This window comes from Tenrec ecaudatus, chromosome 2 (genome assembly GCF_050624435.1).
Source record: "Tenrec ecaudatus isolate mTenEca1 chromosome 2, mTenEca1.hap1, whole genome shotgun sequence".
Classification (NCBI taxonomy): Eukaryota; Metazoa; Chordata; class Mammalia; order Afrosoricida; family Tenrecidae; genus Tenrec; species Tenrec ecaudatus.
Window position 1 is genome coordinate 117,145,793 of NC_134531.1, and position 17,998 is coordinate 117,163,790.

The 17,998-nt window shown below is 41.2% G+C and overlaps 1 protein-coding gene across 2 annotated transcripts in view; it reads right to left on the reverse strand.

Annotated features, from left to right (window-relative positions):
* PGGT1B (protein geranylgeranyltransferase type I subunit beta) overlaps window positions 1-17,998 on the reverse strand; it is a 62,534-nt gene that overhangs the window by 6,892 nt on the left and 37,644 nt on the right. For both annotated transcript variants that reach the window (XM_075541405.1, XM_075541406.1), the window contains exons 6-7: window positions 17,909-17,954; window positions 4,956-5,140 (exon numbers count right to left, since the gene is read on the reverse strand). In XM_075541405.1, coding sequence (XP_075397520.1) covers window positions 4,956-5,140; window positions 17,909-17,954 — 231 coding nt within the window. The remainder of the gene's footprint in view (window positions 1-4,955; window positions 5,141-17,908; window positions 17,955-17,998) is intronic.

Here is a 17,998-nt window from a genome sequence, read left to right on the forward strand (position 1 = left end):
ATATGATGGTAATATAAAAATTATCTAGCTGGTGCATTTGTCTTTACTCCCAAGATCCCTCTAAAAAAGAAACAAGGGCTATACATCAAACCGTGGAGAAAGCAAAGAAGGGGGAGTAGTAGGTCGACAAGAGAAATCAGCAAATCACTGTGATTCAATCAAATTGCTGTAAAGTAATCAAAGAGACCCAAGGAAACTGCAGCCCAGAATACACAGCAGGAAGTACACAGAAGGGAAGTTCTAGGCCACGAGCTTATGGAAAACAAGATTCGCCATTTTTCCTACTCCCGTTTGCCTGATGGCTAAAGGACCCCCCTCTTCATATTTATTTTTTAAAAGGCAGGAACTACCTAGTGTTTAGTGGCACCTGGCATGAAACACTTTCCCATCTTAGCAATAGGAACCCAATTTTAACTGTCAGCTCCCCCCCCCATTTTTTAAAATTATTTTATTAGGGGCTCATACAACTCATCACACCCCATACATACATCCATTGTGTCAAGCACATGTGTACATTTGTTGCCATCATCATTCTCAAAACACCTGCTTTCCACTTGAGCCCTTGGTATCAGGCTCTCATTTTTTTCCCCTCCCTCCCCGTCAGCTCCCCCTTTTAGGAGTTCCCGAGACAGACAAAAAGCGGAAATTTAGCAACGAAACAACAGAACAGAAAGACTGTGATGAAACTGAAATACATATCTCCAAACTGAAAAGATAAATAATAAGAACAAACAGCTCTAAACTAGGCTGTTCTTTGAAAGCTTCAGAAAGGGGACAAGAGAACGTTATGAATGCTTTGGGAGAGAACGCCAGCAAGGGGCTGGTGGCAATAAGTAATGAACTGACATTAAATGATTTGAAAGGAAGAAAATAAATTAATCCCATTAAAACTGGAAGGGAAATCATTTGGTTTGTAGGAGTCTATTTCAAGCTGAATGATGATTGACAATTTATAAAGGTAGAATAAAGATGTTTTCAGGTAGATATTTTCTGACAAAGATGTTTAAAGAACTATTCGAGAAAAAAATGAGGTTGAAAGTCAAGATGATGAAACACAAAATGGAAAAGCCATGCTGACGATGCAGTCCTTGTGCCACCACAGCCATGCTGCGAGCGCATGGGAAGCACCTGCTCTGCGCAGTGGTTCCAAGTTCTACCAGATGTGAGTCATTTCTAACAACTGTTCTTGGAAAGAACTAACCCATGGATCCAGTGGAAAGAAATTCCAAAATGACAACTCTAAAATAGGCATATATAGTAATTCTTTCAAATAAGAACAGGATGTCATTCATTCCCAAGAACAAGGACTAAGGAAAGAATTGATGTCAGACTCTGACTGGATCATAACAGTAAGAGAGGCATTCTTCTAAAAAGGCAAGGGAAGTGGTTAGAAATTTCAAGGATAACAAAATCTGTAAGCGAGTTGTGGCACAAATAAGAAAATATAGCTTATTTTGATCAACTAATAGCATATAAAGAAAGATGTCTGAGGGTTTTGATACTAAGAGCATCCCACCTCAAATGGTACATGGATCATGGCATAAAAAGGAAAATTTATAATCTTAATCATACAACCAGTAATATCACACAACTGGAAACTGAGGTGGCGAAAATTCATTTTTCATACTTAAGAATCAAAAATAGTATCTAAAAGTATTAAGCAAGGAATTACCATAATAAAAGTAGAAAAATGTTTAAAAGGGTTGAATCTAGACAGCTGTAAAAATGCCTGGGTCTTATGAAGAAAATTCCGGATCCAAGTTGAAGATGCTCCTACTGGTAAGAGATAAGACAATTTGAGCATCAACAAGAACCACCATAATGCATTAAAAGATATGAAGGACATTCAAAAAGTTCGTGGATAAATACCATTATCTTTGAATTCCATTTTTCCATAGATTTTGGGAAGCCTCCATGTACAAAATGTTAAAAATCTGTGTAGCTTACAATGATACTGAAGGATAAGTAAATCTTCAAACCTAGAGAACCAGCTTATGGTGTTGAACACTATTTTAAGAAAATGAGATATTTATCCACCTTTTTCTGTAAATGATGTAAGAAAGGGCTTCAAAAGGTTCATAGACTAATGGAATGAAACAATAAAGGAATTTTTCCAAGAATATTTGATGCTCCTTTATACTTTGGGGGTGCAACTGATAAAGTGAAATTCCTTACTATGAAAGTTCTAGCTGATAAATTTAGAAGGAATACTAAAATTAGAATATCACCATTTTGAACATCTTATGACATAATAAATCTATACAATGGTTCTCAAGGCGTAAATCCTCCAGTAAAACATTAATGAGGAAGTATGTAAGGGATAATTCAGCTCAGTAACTCTGAAACCCTTTAATCAAAAGGGCAACCCCATATTATGCGCCTCTTGAGGAGACAGAATAGGAAACACATCATAATGTATTTGCTATTTCAAGATATAGCCAGTTCCTGACATACAATGTATAAGGGTTACAACAAATTTTATTTATAACATGTTTTTGTATCATATCATACATACACACAATGCTGTAACACATAATTTGTTGTTATCATTCTCTGTGGTTTGCTTTCAGATATTCAATCTTATGATTCACTATTCAAAACACTGCCACATAACAGGCTTTGGGAATAATGAAAATTTAAAAGATCAGGAAAAAAGAAGATATTTGACTGACTTAAGAACTGACTTACAAAGAAGTCGGAATGAAACTGCGTTAAGTTGGGGACTATGATATAAAGGATAGTGGCTAATGTTTATGGTGTGACTAAGGATATGCTTCTTAAAAAGTTTTTTGTTTGTTTTTTAACAGATCACACTGAGAAATAGTCAGACAATATAAAAAGGAACTTGCCTTAAAATTATAGTGACGGGGAGGGAAAGGATAATGGTCAGCTTTGGGTTGATTAATGAGGCTAACGAGCAAGTACATGAGGGGGGTACATTATTGTGATGGCTAATTTTACGTCACCTGGCTACCTATGGTTACTAGAAGTCTGCCAAACACTTTCTATCACCTGACCAAGGGACCTTGGGACACATGCCTGCAGGGTAAGCCTGCTGCCTGCTTTATGAATTTTAGGTTTGCCTATCCCTAATAATTGTGATTATCTTTCTCTAAGACAATTATACTATTTTCTCTACGTTTGAATATGTCTGAAAATTTCTTTAATTAAAAAAAAAGATACATCAGAGAAATGACACTGGAAAAATAGGAAATGGTTTATTCTGTATTCAGTATTTGGTTCAAGCATATGCATGAATTTTGAAGGAAAAAAATAGATGCTATAGAAAAGATGGAAGCATATACTTTTATTAGATTCCAGATGATCAGACCAAAAAACCCAAACAAAAACTAAGTAGGTGGTAGTTCTTAAAGAGGTAAAGGCGTGATCACAAGGGGTCGAAGGGACTAGATATCAAGCACCAAAGAACAAAAAATTCTATCATCGTGAATGAGGGGGAGTGCAGGGTGGGGACCCAATGCCCACCTGTAGGCAACTGGACATCCCTTGCAGAGGGGGAGCGGGGAGGAGATGAGTCACTCAGGGTACAGTGTAGCAACAATGAAACTCACAACCTTCCTCTAGTTCTTAAATGCCTCCTCCCCTACCTGCCACCCAACTATCATGATCCCACTTCTACCTTACAAACCTGGTTAGACCAGAGGATGTACACTGGTACAGACAGGTACTGGAAACACAGGAAATCCAGGACAGATGAACCCGTCATGACCAGTGGTGACAGTGGCAATAACAGGAGGGTGGAAGGAAGGTAGGGTAGAAAGGAGAAACTGATTACAAGGACCTACATATAACCTCCTCCCTTGGGGATGATAACAGAAAAGTGGGTGAAGGGAGATGTCGGGCAGTGTAAGATATAATAAAATAGTAATAATTTATAAATTATGAAGGATTCATGAGAGAGAAGAGGGAGCGGGGAGGGAGGGGAAAAATGAGGAGCTGATTTCAAGAGTTCAAGTGGAAAGCAAATGTTTTGAGAATGATGATGGCAACAAATGTACAAATGTGCTTGATGCAATGGATGTATATGTGAATTACGGTTAAGAGTTGCATGACACCCCCACCCCAATAAAATGATTTTTTTTTAAAAAAGGAAAAGGCAACTGAAAGGTGAAAATAAAAAAGTATAGTATAGTATTTAGATAATCATAACCTTATTAGGAATTCAAAAGGTAGTAGAGATAGGGACTCACTGTTTTCTGTATCTATCAATCATTAATCCCGCTCAGAAGGAGTTCAGGCTGTGATCTTTGGGAGCAGAATGCCAGCTCTGTCTTTTGAGACACCTCTGAGTGGCTTCAAGCTGCCAACCTTTTGGCTTGTCGGTCTGGCCTTAACCAGTTATGGCTTCCAAGGACTCCTGCGCTTTCTGATAAATCCCTGTTCTAGATGGACAGTTTCAGTAGGAATATTTTAACCCAGGTTATATGTCATTTGGGGTTTTTTAAAAATTTAAGCATTTTATTGGGGGCTCATACAATTCTTATCACAATCCATACATATATCCATTGTGTCAAGAACATATGAACATTTGTTGCCGTCATCGTTCTCACAACATTTGCCTTCTACTTGAACCCTTGGTATCAGCTGCTCATTTCCCCTCCCTTCCCACTGCCCCTACCGCATGAACCCTTCATCATTCATAAATTATTATTATTTTGTCATATATTACACTGTCCAATGTCTCCCCCCACCTTCTTCTCTGCTGTCCCTTCCCCAGGGAGGAGGCTATATGTAGAAAGGTCATTTTCAAAGTAGCACAAGAAGATAAGCGAATTCTATGGAAAAACAACCCAAGAATACATTTTCCAGAGCAACAGGAAAAGCTTAGTCACTGAAACCTAATAGTATTTACGGTACATTATCAAGACCAATCACTTTAACACAATTTGTATTATCATAGGCGACATGTTTTCCCTTTTTATTATTTCTCTTACCTTTAGAGTTGCTCCCACCCAAAAAGAGTAACAGGTATCTACAGGCTTATTGGGTCTTCCTTGATAACCATTTTGCTGCCTCATTATACACCATCTCTTTATCCTGTTTAATTCCTTTTCCGAAAAAACTTCTTCGAGTTTGCCCATCAGACACAGTGAGGCAATGCCACAAAAGGTCGATCCTCCTGTTAATCAAAACCACACAATTCTTTAAGCTTCAAAACAGATGCCTCTGCAGAGCACCAAATGTTGTTTTGGGAAACTATCAAATAATTCTAGAACAGTGAAATAAACTGATATCATAAATTTTACAGGCAACTAGTTCTAATTAAAAAATGACCACTAAGATCTTTAAATACTAACATGATGAAACACAAAGGAAAAACAAAGCAAAGTAGAGCTGTGAGAAACGGTCTACCAAACAAAACTGATTCAGGGAGATAAAGCAATTCATTCCAAATTACATGGCTTACGAAGTGTCAAAACTAAAATCTAAGTCTACTAACTCCCTGTCCATGACTCTTATCTGAGTGTGGTTTTAACTCCCTTAAAAATAGTATGGAATAATTTCCTTACTCATGATTTGTGGTTCTGCCTCCTTAAATTTAATGACTGATTTTTGCATGTAATATAAACTAGCAGCTGATATGAAGAAATGATACCTAGTCAGTTTAAGAATTTTCAGAAAGTTAAGGTAACACAATGAGAAGTGGGAAAGGAAGAAAAAGAAAAGAATGAAAAGGAAAAACACATGGAAATAAATGTACAGCGACCACTTGAAATGTGTCTATGCCACCATGCTAGGGCGAATACCTATGGATCTCAGCATGGAAATAAATGTACAGCGACCACTTGAAATGTGTCTATGCCACCATGCTAGGGCGAATACCTATGGATCTCAGCATGGAAATAAATGTACAGCGACCACTTGAAATGTGTCTATGCCACCATGCTAGGGCGAATACCTATGGATCTCAACATGGAAATAAATGTACAGCGACCACTTGAAATGTGTCTATGCCACCATGCTAGGGCGAATACCTATGGATCTCAACATGGAAATAAATGCACAGCAACCACTTGAAATGTGTCTATGCCACCATGCTAGGGCGAATACCTATAGATCTCAACATGGAAATAAATGTACAGCGACCACTTGAAATGTGTCTATGCCACCATGCTAGGGCGAATACCTATAGATCTCAACATGGAAATAAATGTACAGCGACCACTTGAAATGTGTCTATGCCACCATGCTAGGGCGAATACCTATAGATCTCAACATGGAAATAAATGTACAGCGACCACTTGAAATGTGTCTATGCCACCATGCCAGGGCGAATACCTATGGATCTCAACATGGAAATAAATGTACAGCGACCACTTGAAATGTGTCTATGCCACCATGCTAGGGCGAATACCTATAGATCTCAACATGGAAATAAATGTACAGCGACCACTTGAAATGTGTCTATGCCACCATGCTAGGGCGAATACCTATGGATCTCAGCATGGAAATAAATGTACAGCGACCACTTGAAATGTGTCTATGCCACCATGCCAGGGCGAATACCTATGGATCTCAGCATGGAAATAAATGTACAGCGACCACTTGAAATGTGTCTATGCCACCATGCCAGGGCGAATACCTATGGATCTCAACATGGAAATAAATGTACAGCGACCACTTGAAATGTGTCTATGCCACCATGCCAGGGCGAATACCTATGGATCTCAACATGGAAATAAATGTACAGCGACCACTTGAAATGTGTCTATGCCACCATGCCAGGGCGAATACCTATGGATCTCAACATGGAAATAAATGTACAGCGACCACTTGAAATGTGTCTATGCCACCATGCCAGGGCGAATACCTATGGATCTCAACATGGAAATAAATGTACAGCGACCACTTGAAATGTGTCTATGCCACCATGCCAGGGCGAATACCTATGGATCTCAACATGGAAATAGATGTACAGCGACCACTTGAAATGTGTCTATGCCACCATGCCAGGGCGAATACCTATGGATCTCAGCATGGAAATAAATGTACAGCGACCACTTGAAATGTGTCTATGCCACCATGCTAGGGCGAATACCTATGGATCTCAACATGGAAATAAATGTACAGCAACCACTTGAAATGTGTCTATGCCACCATGCCAGGGCGAATACCTATGGATCTCAACATGGAAATAAATGTACAGCGACCACTTGAAATGTGTCTATGCCACCATGCTAGGGCGAATACCTATGGATCTCAACATGGAAATAAATGCACAGCAACCACTTGAAATGTGTCTATGCCACCATGCCAGGGCGAATACCTATGGATCTCAGCATGGAAATAAATGTACAGCGACCACTTGAAATGTGTCTATGCCACCATGCTAGGGCGAATACCTATGGATCTCAACATGGAAATAAATGTACAGCGACCACTTGAAATGTGTCTATGCCACCATGCTAGGGCGAATACCTATGGATCTCAACATGGAAATAAATGCACAGCAACCACTTGAAATGTGTCTATGCCACCATGCCAGGGCGAATACCTATGGATCTCAGCATGGAAATAAATGTACAACGACCACTTGAAATGTGTCTATGCCACCATGCTAGGGCGAATACCTATGGATCTCAACATGGAAATAAATGCACAGCAACCACTTGAAATGTGTCTATGCCACCATGCCAGGGCGAATACCTATGGATCTCAACATGGAAATAAATGTACAGCGACCACTTGAAATGTGTCTATGCCACCATGCCAGGGCGTATACCTATGGATCTCAACATGGAAATAAATGTACAGCGACCACTTGAAATGTGTCTATGCCACCATGCTAGGGCGAATACCTATGGATCTCAACATGGAAATAAATGTACAGCGACCACTTGAAATGTGTCTATGCCACCATGCCAGGGCGAATACCTATGGATCTCAACATGGAAATAAATGTACAGCGACCACTTGAAATGTGTCTATGCCACCATGCTAGGGCGAATACCTATGGATCTCAACATGGAAATAAATGTACAGCGACCACTTGAAATGTGTCTATGCCACCATGCCAGGGCGAATACCTATGGATCTCAACATGGAAATAAATGTACAGCGACCACTTGAAATGTGTCTATGCCACCATGCCAGGGCGAATACCTATGGATCTCAACATGGAAATAGATGTACAGCGACCACTTGAAATGTGTCTATGCCACCATGCCAGGGCGAATACCTATGGATCTCAGCATGGAAATAAATGTACAGCGACCACTTGAAATGTGTCTATGCCACCATGCTAGGGCGAATACCTATGGATCTCAACATGGAAATAAATGCACAGCAACCACTTGAAATGTGTCTATGCCACCATGCCAGGGCGAATACCTATGGATCTCAACATGGAAATAAATGTACAGCGACCACTTGAAATGTGTCTATGCCACCATGCTAGGGCGAATACCTATGGATCTCAACATGGAAATAAATGCACAGCGACCACTTGAAATGTGTCTATGCCACCATGCCAGGGCGAATACCTATGGATCTCAGCATGGAAATAAATGTACAGCGACCACTTGAAATGTGTCTATGCCACCATGCTAGGGCGAATACCTATGGATCTCAACATGGAAATAAATGTACAGCGACCACTTGAAATGTGTCTATGCCACCATGCTAGGGCGAATACCTATGGATCTCAACATGGAAATAAATGCACAGCAACCACTTGAAATGTGTCTATGCCACCATGCCAGGGCGAATACCTATGGATCTCAGCATGGAAATAAATGTACAGCGACCACTTGAAATGTGTCTATGCCACCATGCTAGGGCGAATACCTATGGATCTCAACATGGAAATAAATGCACAGCAACCACTTGAAATGTGTCTATGCCACCCTGCCAGGGCGAATACCTATGGATCTCAACATGGAAATAAATGTACAGCGACCACTTGAAATGTGTCTATGCCACCATGCTAGGGCGAATACCTATGGATCTCAACATGGAAATAAATGCACAGCGGCCACTTGAAATGTGTCTATGCCACCATGCCAGGGCGAATACCTATGGATCTCAGCATGGAAATAAATGTACAGCGACCACTTGAAATGTGTCTATGCCACCATGCTAGGGCGAATACCTATGGATCTCAACATGGAAATAAATGCACAGCAACCACTTGAAATGTGTCTATGCCACCATGCCAGGGCGAATACCTATGGATCTCAACATGGAAATAAATGTACAGCGACCACTTGATATGTGTCTATGCCACCATGCCAGGGCGAATACCTATGGATCTCAACATGGAAATAGATGTACAGCGACCACTTGAAATGTGTCTATGCCACCATGCCAGGGCGAATACCTATGGATCTCAGCATGGAAATAAATGTACAGCGACCACTTGAAATGTGTCTATGCCACCATGCTAGGGCGAATACCTATGGATCTCAACATGGAAATAAATGCACAGCAACCACTTGAAATGTGTCTATGCCACCATGCCAGGGCGAATACCTATGGATCTCAACATGGAAATAAATGTACAGCGACCACTTGAAATGTGTCTATGCCACCATGCTAGGGCGAATACCTATGGATCTCAACATGGAAATAAATGCACAGCGACCACTTGAAATGTGTCTATGCCACCATGCCAGGGCGAATACCTATGGATCTCAGCATGGAAATAAATGTACAGCGACCACTTGAAATGTGTCTATGCCACCATGCTAGGGCGAATACCTATGGATCTCAACATGGAAATAAATGTACAGCGACCACTTGAAATGTGTCTATGCCACCATGCTAGGGCGAATACCTATGGATCTCAACATGGAAATAAATGCACAGCAACCACTTGAAATGTGTCTATGCCACCATGCCAGGGCGAATACCTATGGATCTCAACATGGAAATAAATGTACAGCGACCACTTGAAATGTGTCTATGCCACCATGCCAGGGCGAATACCTATGGATCTCAACATGGAAATAAATGTACAGCGACCACTTGAAATGTGTCTATGCCACCATGCTAGGGCGAATACCTATGGATCTCAACATGGAAATAAATGTACAGCGACCACTTGAAATGTGTCTATGCCACCATGCTAGGGCGAATACCTATGGATCTCAACATGGAAATAAATGCACAGCGACCACTTGAAATGTGTCTATGCCACCATGCCAGGGTGAATACCTATGGATCTCAACATGGAAATAAATGTACAGCGACCACTTGAAATGTGTCTATGCCACCATGCTAGGGCGAATACCTATGGATCTCAACATGGAAATAAATGTACAGCGACCACTTGAAATGTGTCTATGCCACCATGCTAGGGCGAATACCTATGGATCTCAACATGGAAATAAATGTACAGCGACCACTTGAAATGTGTCTATGCCACCATGCTAGGGCGAATACCTATGGATCTCAACATGGAAATAAATGCACAGCGACCACTTGAAATGTGTCTATGCCACCATGCCAGGGCGAATACCTATGGATCTCAACATGGAAATAAATGCACAGCGACCACTTGAAATGTGTCTATGCCACCATGCTAGGGCGAATACCTATGGATCTCAACATGGAAATAAATGTACAGCGACCACTTGAAATGTGTCTATGCCACCATGCTAGGGCGAATACCTATGGATCTCAACATGGAAATAAATGTACAGCGACCACTTGAAATGTGTCTATGCCACCATGCTAGGGCGAATACCTATGGATCTCAACATGGAAATAAATGTACAGCGACCACTTGAAATGTGTCTATGCCACCATGCTAGGGCGAATACCTATGGATCTCAACATGGAAATAAATGCACAGCAACCACTTGAAATGTGTCTATGCCACCATGCCAGGGTGAATACCTATGGATCTCAACATGGAAATAAATGTACAGCAACCACTTGAAATGTGTCTATGCCACCATGCTAGGGCGAATACCTATGGATCTCAACATGGAAATAAATGTACAGCGACCACTTGAAATGTGTCTATGCCACCATGCTAGGGTGAATACCTATGGATCTCAACATGGAAATAAATGTACAGCAACCACTTGAAATGTGTCTATGCCACCATGCTAGGGCGAATACCTATGGATCTCAACATGGAAATAAATGTACAGCGACCACTTGAAATGTGTCTATGCCACCATGCTAGGGCGAATACCTATGGATCTCAACATGGAAATAAATGTACAGCAACCACTTGAAATGTGTCTATGCCACCATGCTAGGGCGAATACCTATGGATCTCAACATGGAAATAAATGTACAGCGACCACTTGAAATGTGTCTATGCCACCATGATAGGGCGAATACCTATGGATCTCAGCATGGAAATAAATGTACAGCGACCACTTGAAATGTGTCTATGCCACCATGCTAGGGCGAATACCTATGGATCTCAACATGGAAATAAATGTACAGCGACCACTTGAAATGTGTCTATGCCACCATGATAGGGCGAATACCTATGGATCTCAGCATGGAAATAAATGTACAGCGACCACTTGAAATGTGTCTATGCCACCATGCTAGGGCGAATACCTATGGATCTCAGCATGGAAATAAATGTACAGCGACCACTTGAAATGTGTCTATGCCACCATGATAGGGCGAATACCTATGGATCTCAGCATGGAAATAAATGCACAGCAACCACTTGAAATGTGTCTATGCCACCATGCTAGAGCGAATACCTATGGATCTCAGCATGGAAATAAATGCACAGCAACCACTTGAAATGCATCTATGCCACCATGCTAGAGCGAATACCTATGGATCTCAACATGGAAATAAATGCACAGCGACCACTTGTAATGTGTCTATGCCACCATGCCAGGGTGAATACCTATGGATCTCAACATGGAAATAAATGTACAGCAACCACTTGAAATGTGTCTATGCCACCATGCTAGGGCGAATACCTATGGATCTCAACATGGAAATAAATGTACAGCGACCACTTGAAATGTGTCTATGCCACCATGCTAGGGCGAATACCTATGGATCTCAGCATGGAAATAGATGTACAGCAACCACTTGAAATGTATCTATGCCACCATGCTAGGGCGAATACCTATGGATCTCAGCTCTAGAATCTGTGAATGTTTCCTTCTACGGTCAAAGGACTTTTCAGATGTGATTAAGTTACAATTCTGGGGGTTAAAATGGACAGATTACAGGATAATCACAAATGTCCTTACAAGAGAGTAAGATCAGACTACAGAAAGAGGAGCAGGCAATTCGGGCAAGGACAAGACTAGAGTGACAAGCCAAGGAAACCTGGCAGCCAATAGAAGGAACCAGATAACACTGCTGACACTAAGTTTAGTCTCACAAATACTTGGTTTAGACTTTTGGCCACCAAAAGGCTAAGAAAACAAAATATGCCAACATAAAACAATTATGTTCCACAGGAAACTTAACTGCTATTCTCTAAACTACTACTGAGGACTCTTTAGAGCAGTGGTTGTCAACCTGTGGGTTGTGACCCCTTTGGGGGTCAAATGACCCTTTCACAGGGGTCGCCGGATTCACAGGGGTCGCCAAATTACAGAGATGAAGTAGCAACGAAAATAATTTCATGGTTGGGGGTCACCACAACATGAGGAACTGTATTCAAGGGTCGCGGCATGAGGAAGGTTGAGAACCACTGCTTTAGAGCAAAGTGGCACGCCTAAAAGCAAAAATACTCTACTTTTGTCCAAATCACCAAACCAGAAATAGATTTGGGTAAGCAGCCAAAACCATCTATGCTTTAAAGCATGTGAATATTTGGTGGTTCTGTGGTAGAACTGTTGCCCTCCTTTCTGAGAGACCTGGGTTCTATTCCCTGCCGTGCAGTCCAGGAGGAGCCCACAGTGTCAGTGGTGTGTCTACGCTACGATGGACTAGGAAGAAAGGCCTGAAGATCTAGTTCCTCTAATAAGCCAATGAAAACCCTAAGGACCACATCTGTGTGATCTGCAACTTGTCATGGGGGTGTGTGGTGCAGCAATTACCTTGCTATGACAATTCTAGCCAGAGTCTTTGTAACTCCCACCCGACAAATAAATGGGTAGGAGCATCCATTTTGGGTGTTTCCTCTTTTGCTGATGGGTCTGGGTATCAATAGTGGGAAGGGAGAAGCGGATAGTATTACATTGATTAAATTCTAGTACAAAGATGCCTACCCTCAGAAGGTCGGGGTGAGGATGAAATCTGACTGCATGCTAAGTGGCATCTACCCAAACCCATTGCCATTGACTTGACTCTTAACTCATCACATGCGTTTACTCATTGCCATCAAGTTGATTTCGACTCATTGCAACCCTACACAGGGTTTCCAAGGCTTTGCAAATCTTCAAGGGAGCAGACAGGCTCATCTTTCCACGTGAAGTGCCTGGTGGATTTGAACTGCACGGTAGTTAGCCTACTAATGCTAATCCGAGAGCACTGCCAGGGCTCCTCTCTGGCACATGTTGTTTTCGTTGGTAGGAGCTCATGAGTAACATATACACAGGGGAACATAGTTTGGTGTGCCATCAACAGAGATGATTGACGAAGAACCATCTGTTGATTATTTCAATATATGTCAAAAATGCTATAGGTGTCGGGGATACAAGAGATTCTATTATCTCTGTTTTTGTGAGGTTTATAGTATGGGGGGCACAGATAATAAAAACATAAATAAAATAGACAATTTATAAACTATAAAGAATATAAGGAAAATAGTTGGAAAGGTGGGTAAGGGGTGTGGGATTAGATAACAGTTCACTGAAAAAATATGTTTGAACAAAGACCTGAAGGAAAAGAGGGTGGGAAACATTCTAAGTGGAGGAAACAGCAAATACAAAATCACTGAGATTTAGGAAGGCAAACTCAGGGGCAAACTGTCTTGAGGCACTTATGTCCTCTCCAGACAAAATTGGAGAGGAGAGGGACTTGAAATTTTTCACAGATCTAGCTAGAGGAAAGAAGTGAAAAGAAGAAATAACGATGGTGAGAGAGACTGAAACACTTTCTCAGAAAGTAGGTCAAACAAAAAATAATGTTTTAAGGAAGGAGGAAGTTAACTTTAAAGACCTCATTTAATAGTGGAAAATGAGAGCTAAGAACAAGAGTGGAAAAAACTATGAGGTACCACCTAACACCCTCAAAGAGAGGTCAAATCAAAAAGTCAGAAAGCAGCAAGTGTTGGAGGGGCTCTGGGGAGACAGGAACTCCCATCCACTGCTGGTCGACCTGTAGGTATGTGCAGCCACTATGGAAATGGATTGGGCGATTTCTCAAACAGATGGAAATTGAGCTACCATACGGCCCAGCAATTCCCCTACTGGGCATATACCCAGAAGAGGCAAGAAACAAACCACGGCCAGACATCTATGCTCCAATGTTCATTGCAGCATAGTTCACAATTGCAAGGAGTTGGAAACAACCCACATTTCCATCAACAGACGAATGGATTAAAAAACTGTGGTACACACATACAATGGGGTACTATGCATCGCTAAAAAGCAGTGAACGTGTGAAGCACATCACCGCATGGGAAGAACTGGAGGAAATTATGCTAAGTAAAGTAAGCCAAGCACAAAAGGTGGAGTACATGAGTCCGCTGAGGTAAGTTTATAAAAAAGGAAAGAAAAATGCAAAAGGGGCACAGGGAAAAGCTAGTTGTACCGCCCGAAAGACGAGTGTTTCCATAGTGATGGTTGTTTCCATGGTTTTACTTTCCAGGCCCATGGCAACCTCTTTGGGAAAACAGATGCATGTTATTAGCTCCACGGGCTCAAAGTGGTGGAAATTGTTCAGTTGCTTTTATTGATGTTTTTCTTTGAGTTCATTAGAAATGATTTCTGTTTGAAGTCAATATTCAGGTCACAGTTTATAAAGTAAGAAAGACTTTGAGAGATGGACTTTCTCTTTGTTTTCACTAAGGAACTGTGAATGGCAGTGTCGATGCTATCGACACTTAAATGTTTCATGAAGATGTTCCATAAGCCTGCTGTATTTTCTAAAAGAAAGAAAGAAAGAAAACTCCACACTGCTGGGTTAAAAAAAAAAAACAAGAGTGGATTTAAAATATAGATCATTCATGACGTTGAGTCATAATGTGTTGAAGACTTACACAGACAATTAAAGAACAAGCCGAGGTACTCTCGGACGAGGAGCCAGTCTTCCGTGTCTGCTGGGTTGAACCCCAGGCAGTGGCTCCTTCAACCCTTCTAAGGTACACCAGTATACTGTGGCACTCTGATTGGAAAGGCCCAACTGTGGCTTTAGGTCTCAGACTTACTGAGCCAAATTTAAAAATAAAATGTACACACAAGATTCGGGAGCATTAACTATTGATGATCCTACTGTACACAATCCTGTTCAAGTTATACTGACTAAAATTCACTACTTGTATGACTCAGAAAGCTTCCTCGCTAATAGAGCTTATGTCCTTTATGACCAGAGAACATAATTCCAACTTCTTAGAAAGTACAGTACTTACCCCAGTCCCCAAGTACTAGTGAGAGGTATGTCCCCAGTGAGAGTGCCTATTAACACCATCCAGCACAATTGTACCAGATTTTTGTCTCCTTAGAATACCTCCAGCTACAGATTTTGTCTTTAGTATACCCTCCTCCTTATCATGTGGCAATGACTGGTAACAATATAGGCCAGAAGGGCTTTTAAAAAGTTCATGGAAAAATCCCAGTAACTTTTAATTTCATTTTTTTCAAAACCTGTTTGAAATCCCCTTGTATTATCTCTCAGATTGAACAGAGTTAGGATGGCCCAGGCACTGTTCCCTTCCGTTGTTCCTATGATCACTCTGAGTTTGAACTGAAGAGGCAGCACTGAACAACTATCGTAGACTTCAAAGAAACCCAACACCACCTTCTCTCGATCCTTAGTGACAAATACTCTACAAATATCTAAGTTGAGGTAAGGAGTTAAAATGGGAGAGGGAGAATATGCCTCATAACATAAGGTCCAGGGATGTATAAAGGTAAGGTGTCAAGGGTTTTTTTGTAAAAACATTCTTGGGATTCCTTTTATAATTTAGAAACTATTCCCTCTCATGCATTCATCTTATAATCCTGATAACAATCGGAAAGAAATATAAATATTTCTACTCTGTAGATGAAGAACCTTTAGAGAGATTAAGTGACAAGCCCAGATCAAACTTGTCAGAGCTGAGACCTTGCAGTGACTTTGAGGGAGTTTAGGGATAAGCAAGGATACAGGTAGGACCACGAGAGGGCAGTGTGGCACAATAAACTACGTAGTTACTGGGGCTGACAAGTACAGTGCGCTTATTGGGACAATCTCTGGTGGCAGGGGTTCTTCCATAGGAGAGACACAGGGAGCTATCAGAAGGTAAGAGATAATGGAGCCCTTGGCAGAAAGGGGGGTTACATGCCTCAAGCAACACAAGGAGTAATCTTTGTGTCAGAGAGCTCTGAAGAGCAGCAACAGTGTGGGGTCTCTGTAACCTTAGGGTATACCCTACCTATGCTACCAGGTGCTGGATGGAGTTCTGTGAAATACACAAAGCAGGCAGGCTCTACGTGGCTAAAAGTCTGCTTGTTTAGGTCATTTTAAAAACAACTGCATGTGTGAAATTTTGAGCTTGGGGCTAGTGGGGCTGTCTTGGCTCACTGACTTAACGGCCTTCTGCTCTGGTTTTCACAGTGGAGGAAGGATGGCGACACCAGCCAAGCACACACAATCTGCTGTGAAGGGGAAGGCAGATTGAAGGAGTGTACCAAGAGAACCGCTTTGATTTGGGCGCTTTCTTTTTAAAAACAGAAACATTGAAGTTTATTTACTTATGAATGGAAGCATTCAACGGTAAGAGAACTGAGGCCACTGATGTGCTGATCAATTTAGCACTTGTTATTTCCCTACTCGGACGTGGTGGGAGGAATTGCAAAGAGGCTATGCTACTGACACTGTAAGTCACTGGGTTATATCAACTCCATTGCACCCTTCCAAAGAAAAGACGAGTGTCACCTTCATCAACCTCAGTAGCTTGGCAGGTATGTAATGATGCAATGTGGTAGTTATGCAATCACCTCCCATGGACCTGAGACCAAAAACCAATCCAGGTGTGAAAGCATTGAGAGTAAGACAAAACACCTTTCATGTTTTCCTGAATTGGGCCTGTAACTCCTTTTATCTTACAAGAGATAAAAAGAGAGTCGCTAGCATGGAGACAGGGACTTACTGCCACCGAGAAAGAAGAGTTGGAAGTGGAGTGAATTCACTGATTATAGTCCCTGGGCTGGGAACCTATGGGAGATGAAGAGATCGGGACACATGGAGGTTTCCAAAGCATGCCGGCCTACAGATGCTAACAGGAGGCTGCTCTGAGTCAACACAGAGAAATGTGCTCCGAATCCCGATGTCATGATTCCCTGAGCCACGAGAGAATACATTTCTGTTTGTTAACCTACCGATGTGTGGTGCTTCTGTTGTAGCAGCACTAGACAACTAAGGCAGCTTACAGCCATGCTGTCATGACTACATCTAAGGATAATCACAGTCAGGAAGACAAAACATTTCATTTCTTCACAAATTTATTAATTCATATTAATATTTTGCATGTTTGGTTTAGCTTTTTCAGTTTTATGCTAAAAAATCCCTATTCTTTTTCTAATCATATTTTTAAAAAATGATCCCAAGGTTCTTATGCAACTAGTATTTTGATAGATTACTAGGCTATCTTACATAAAAATTTCTAATGGGAATAATCTGTAAATAATTATTAACCCAGAGGAGGCTTCAAGTAGGCCCAAGAGGGAAACAGGAAACGTGGCATAGAATATAAGCTGGCTATACTATGGGTTGAAACAAACTTCTTTGTACTAATGGTTGCATGAGGCCGTTTAAAGGAACAAAAGAAACTACACATTCATTTATTTTCAAGAGGTCTTACCATGAGACTCAAGTCCAGCTCCCTGTGCCAGTCCATTGTCATAAGACTGAAAAAAAAAGTTTTAATCTTAATAGGGAAATAATAAAAATA